General features: G+C 37.5%; 1 protein-coding gene across 1 annotated transcript; it reads right to left on the bottom strand.

Annotated features, from left to right (window-relative positions):
* Nucleotides 1–3,445: 3,445 nt before the first annotated feature.
* LOC119422482 (zinc finger protein 664-like) lies at nt 3,446–4,978 on the bottom strand (the record flags this gene model as incomplete). The annotated part of the gene is made up of 2 exons (XM_037689856.1): nt 4,469–4,978; nt 3,446–4,126 (listed from the first exon to the last, which is right to left on the bottom strand). Coding segments are annotated over exons 1-2 (1,191 nt in total), but the record flags the coding sequence as incomplete, so codon positions are not given.
* Nucleotides 4,979–5,818: the final 840 nt, after the last annotated feature.

The following is a 5,818-nucleotide window of genomic DNA, read 5'->3' as shown; positions in this document are numbered from 1 at the left end:
TATTCTACCAAGTTGTTGCTTACTATCACTCTTTTAGGACATTGTAACTATTTAATTATTTTTTCACTTTTTGGTACTTTTTTAAGTGTACACTTATTGCATGCTTTTAGTATTTCTTGTTTGTTCTTTGATTTTTTTTTTTAGCAAGTCAAATCGGTTCTTCTCATCCTAAACATTTAATTGTGCAGTTAACCCTGTGTTAACCTTGCATATGACAATTAAACACAATTTGAACAAGTCGGATGTTAGAAATGCATCTGCCAGGAAAAAGCCAAAGAGGAGGTATATGGATGCAGTTAGAGAGATCATGGAGGTAGTTGCAATGAGGACAGAGGATGCAGATGACAGAGTGGGATGGATGACTCTCTGTGGAGACCCCTGAAGAGGGAAAAGCCAAAAGAAGATGATGGAAAAAAAATTAATACTGCGAACCACACAACATGTATTTTCCTGCTTTGATAAAACACAACTACTCAGTAAAATCTTTTTTGGAAAAATCTTTGTTTTATAATTATCATATACTAAAAAAGTGCTAAAACAAATTTTACATCGACAGTCAACACCACTATGTACAAACTAATAATGACAGGTTAGTGAGCAATACAGTAAAAATATAACATTTTATCAAATTAACAGATTTTTACAGTTTTAGATCACAATTATTTTAGTGTTTTATCACATACTCTGACAGGACACAGTTGTAAGATCACTGCGGAAAAGTCAGTGTGTTTAAGAGAGGTGGGACTCGGAAGTAAATCCAAACATTGTCCCATAATTGCAAGAGTGGACATGGAACCGGACTGGATGAAGGACGATAGACAGCAAGACGTCCACGCAAGAGAGACACTTGCATAAGCTGAAAAAGAACAACAATAGAAAGTTGTTTTGGCTATAAAACTTGTTGGTCCCTTGCATTTTTGCATTTTTAATTTACAATGTTATTTACAGAACTTATCAATCTGAAGAGAGGAAAGTGCATGGGTGTAACTGCAATCATGAGATGTTTAAAAATGCAAAAAGAACAATGAGTTATACAGTATTGTAGCATGAAGATGTGCTTCCCTAACTATGACCTCTGAGCTGACTCAAAATGAACTTTTTTCTTTAACGTTACTTTTAACTTGTATAATGTCTGATGTGTTCACACATTCACTGTCCTTGGACTCAGTCAGCTACAGTCTTATGTTTACCTTTTCTTCTATGCTTTTAAGAAGAAAAACAGAATTTCAATTCAGTTTATTTATACAGCACCAAGTCACAACAGAAGTCATCTCAGGGCACTGAACAGAAACATTCATATATAAAAATAATAATTTAACATTATTTATCTGAGGAGCAGATTGCTTTGAATTTAACTTCATCGCAGAACTCTCATCTCGAGCAAGCATGAAGGCGACGGTGGAAAGGAAAAACTCCCTCATGAGGAAGAAACCTCCAGCAGAACCAGGCTTAGGACAAGCGGCCATCTGCTTTGACCGACTGGGTTTGACAGGAACAGATACACGTCTGCTCAAGAATCACGTTAAGATAGAAATAGTATCAAATGAATAGTATTCAATTGAAACAATTCATTTACGGAAATAAGGTCAATTTATCCTCCAGTAGTCTAAGTCTATAGCAGCATAACAAGCCAACCCTAACTATAGGATTTATCAAAAAGGAAAGTCTTAAGCCCAGTCTTAAAACTGGACAATGTGTCAGACTTACAGACAGAAACTGGAAGTTGGTTCCACAAGAGAGGAACCTGATAACTGAAAGATCTTCCTCCCATTCTGCTTTTGGAAACTCTAGGGACCACGAGTAAACCTGCAGTCTGACAGAACAGTGCTCTTTTAGGAAAATATGGAATAATAAGTTCTCGAATATAAGATGGGACTAGGTTGTTGAGAGCTTTTTTTTTTTAGCTTAGAAGTAAAATTTTGAAATCAATTCTGGACTTAACAGGGAGCCAGTGGAGAGAAGCTAAAACTGAAAAGATATTTCTCCCAACTCCAGTTAAGACTCTGGCAGCAACATTTTGGATCAACTGAAGACATTTTAAAGAACTATTTGGACACCCAGATAAACCATTGCAAAAGTCCAATCTAGACGTGACAAATGCATGAACCAGTTCTTCTGCATCATTTTTAATTAAGATGTTTCTAATTTTAGTGATATTATGCAGGTGGAAGAAGGCGGTTATAATTTTTTTTTATCACCGTCTTTTTATTAAAGTCTGTTTCCTTTTATACATACAAATAGGAACCCGTGGGTACAGAGGAGTCATACATATGTTTAAAAACATACTTAAACAAAAACAACAAAAAATACAATATAATCCCTACAAAATAATCCCATTCACTCCTCCCCAGTGCACTCCCTAGGTCTGTACACTGCACCCTTACGCCTGACATGAAGGGAGTTTGAACTTACTTGGCTTCCTAACTTCATCCCTAGCTGTCAGAAGAGTGAAACTGCAGATGGAAGTGAGGCTGTGCCATGGAAACACGTTTAACCAGCTCTAGCAGGAGCATCAGTGAGAACTCACCTGCTCTTCACAAGTTGAGGAGTACGGGAGTCGAAGGCAACTGAGTGGCATCCACAAGTGATGTTCTGTCTTCCTGCTCCTGTCCTCATCTAAGGACATGATTGTGAATTTAATAATACTGGAGTGATACAATAATAAGCAAGTTATTTACAGGTGTTTTTATTTATTTTACATTAATGGCTTTCTTACAGTTCAGTTTCATTAACGAAATACAAAAGAACTCTGAAAATAACAGTGAACAATAAGGGTTCATTTATTTAAGATTAATGAATATTATTTATCGTGTTGTAACCTATCAATGACAGAATGTCTCAAACACGTGACAGAGAGCTGCTTAAAGATGTTTCCATTGCACAGCCTCACTCTTTCATTTGCAGTTCCCTTCTTCTGGCAATAAGTAAATATATAATATTAAATAAATATAATTTATTATAATTAATCATTATTAATTAATGACAAATATTTTGTCACTTCAATAAAAACAAACTGGAGTCAAACTAAAAATAACTTAAATGTGTAAATATAATATACTGGACTTACATTTTAAATTCTAATGTAAAAAAGAATTTAAAAAAAAGAAACGTAAATAAAAACTGAAAATAAAACACAGGTCTAGATCAACACAGAAAAATTAGAAATGAAGATAAAAATAATAGAGAATACACACCACTTAGAACACATAATGTACGAACTGGACAGTAACTCTGGTAAATAAGCACTAACATTCACACAACACAAACTATTTAATAATAAACCATGTAAATAAAATTACAATATTATTCTACTGTGTGACCTTGTAGGTCATAATTTTAATATTTATAGTAAAACTGTTTTCTCTTCTGTGTGGACTCTCATGTGTGTATGTAATAAAGACTTACGGCAAAATCTTTGTCCACAAACATCACAAGGAAATGGTTTGTCTCCTGTGTGGATTCTAATGTGTGACTTTAAATGTGACATTTGCCGAAAGCTTTGTCCACAAATATCACATGGGAATGGTTTGACTCCAGTGTGAAATCTCATGTGTGCATTTAAATTTGTTTTGCGGCTAAATCTGTGACCACAAAGTGAACAAGGAAATGGTTTGTCTCTAGTGTGGACTCTTGCGTGCATGTTGAAAGATGACTTATGACTAAATCTTAGTCCACAAACATCACAGGCAAATGGTTTATCTCCAGTGTGGACTCTCATGTGTAAATTTAATGAGGCATTTCGTCTAAATCTTCGCCCACAAGCGCGACAAGGATACGGTTTGTCTCCTGTGTGAATTCTCATGTGTGTGTTAAGAGATGTCTTTCGACTATATCTTTGCCCACAAACAGCACAAGGAAATGGTTTGTCTCCTGTGTGGACTCTTGCATGTGTGTTTAAAGATGTCTTATGGCTAAATCGTTGTCCACAAACATTACAAGCAAATGGTTTGTCTCCTGTGTGGACTCTTAGGTGGGTATTTAAATGAGAGGTCTGCCTAAAGTTTTGTCCACAAACGTCACAAGCAAACAGCTTGTCTCCAGAGTGGATTCTCATGTGTCTAGTTAAACTCGGCTTGTGGCTAAACCTTTGACCACAAACATCACAAGTAAATGGTTTCTCTCCTGTGTGGACTCTTGTGTGTGTGTGTAATGATGACTTTCGGCTAAACCTTAGTCCACAGACATCACAAGGAAATGGCTTGTATTCTGGGTGGATTCTTGAGTGTATGCTTAAATCTTTTATACTGGTAAATCGTTTATGGCATTCATTACATTCTTTTGACTTTCCTTTTGTCTGAACCATCCTGTGTGACTCTAAAGCGTTTTTCACTCCAACGTGTTTCCTATTATCCCAACAGCTTGAAGACCTTACTCCTGGATGACATGTCATGTGTCTCTGAAGAGACAGGTGGTGGACATACTGCTTACCACACTCAGAGCAGCTCAAATATTTGTTGACAGCATTTACATCTGACTCTGGAGCCCTGATCTCCTTCCACTCTTTGTCACTGTCTTCATTTTCTGACCCAGAGTCTGACACGTTCTTTAGCCGAGAGTCAAGATTGTTTACATCCTCGTCTTCTTCATACTCCTCACTGAGTTCAGTCTCTGAAGAGCTGGAACTGTCTTTGTGAGTATTTACATCTGTGTTCCTGCTAGTTTGTGTTCCTTCACAGTCCTCTCCATCGACTGCTGCTTCCATCTGACAAGCTGAGCTGCTGGCTAGTAGGTCACTGTCCTCTATTTGATACTGATAAAGCTTTGAGAACAGAAGCTTCTCCTCATCATCTTCACTCTTCAAAGATACTAAAGTAACAGAAGAGCTGGTGTCATCAGCCTCCTCCTTTTCATTGAGTTGATCTCCCTTCAGAGTGGTCCAAGGTTCCTCCTCTTCCTCTTTTATGTTGAGGGGTTCTGGGTTTGTCTGGTCCACACCAGGCCTCCATTCTTCAGGAGCTTGTTCTTTAATCAGTACCATCTGTTGAACACGTGCAGGAACCACTGAAACGCATGTACATTAAGGACAATATTACCCTTCCATTCACACATACATCACTTGTGTTGTTGCTCTTAGTAAACAGGGTTCACTGCTTCACTCTTACTGGAGATATTATAAGGGCTCACCAGTTATACTGGTGAGATGTAGGAGCTAGCATATTTTTAGTAAATACTATTAAGTATATAAAGACGAATTTTGAACAATAAACACTATTAGAGAAATACATCACCTACAGAGCACCACCTGCAATTAGAAACTCATAACTAAGCTTTAACATCTACTTCAAGTGTCTGTTGGTCTGTAGTTCTTGAGCTGGAACAGAGCACTTACAGAGCAGACAGTGAGGGTGTGAATCTGAACACTGACCTCTGTACACCAGCATTTACCATAATAATAACACACTATGATACCACACTACTTCTTTAGAAGTAAATATATATATATTTATTTTTATGATGGCTTCTTTTTTAGGGGTTATGACAGCAAGCTAACTTGCACAAAGACTTTTGTTGCAATTGTTTATATGCCTAGGCGCAACCACTGACCACCAAGCCACCATAATCCACATGTGGAGCTGGGGCCTGCCATCTAGGGTGCCTGGGTAGCAGATGTGGGGGTTGGAGGCCTTGCTCAAAGGCCCAAAGTAGGCCAATGAGAGTGTAGGCAGATGGTGATGCTTTACATGTCCTACCCACATTTTCTTGTAACGGTCAGACGATCCAAACTGGTGACCTTCCAATCACAGGCTCACATTCTCCAATCTTTGTGCCACCATTCCTGCAAAAATATAGTTAAAGTTAGATGACTAAAATCAATTAA

The sequence above is a fragment of the Nematolebias whitei genome, chromosome 16 (assembly GCF_014905685.2).
Source record: "Nematolebias whitei isolate Nwh7 chromosome 16, NemWhi1, whole genome shotgun sequence".
Classification (NCBI taxonomy): domain Eukaryota; kingdom Metazoa; phylum Chordata; class Actinopteri; order Cyprinodontiformes; family Rivulidae; genus Nematolebias; species Nematolebias whitei.
Note: the sequence above shows the minus strand (reverse complement) of the source record. Positions and strands in the feature narration are given on the sequence as shown.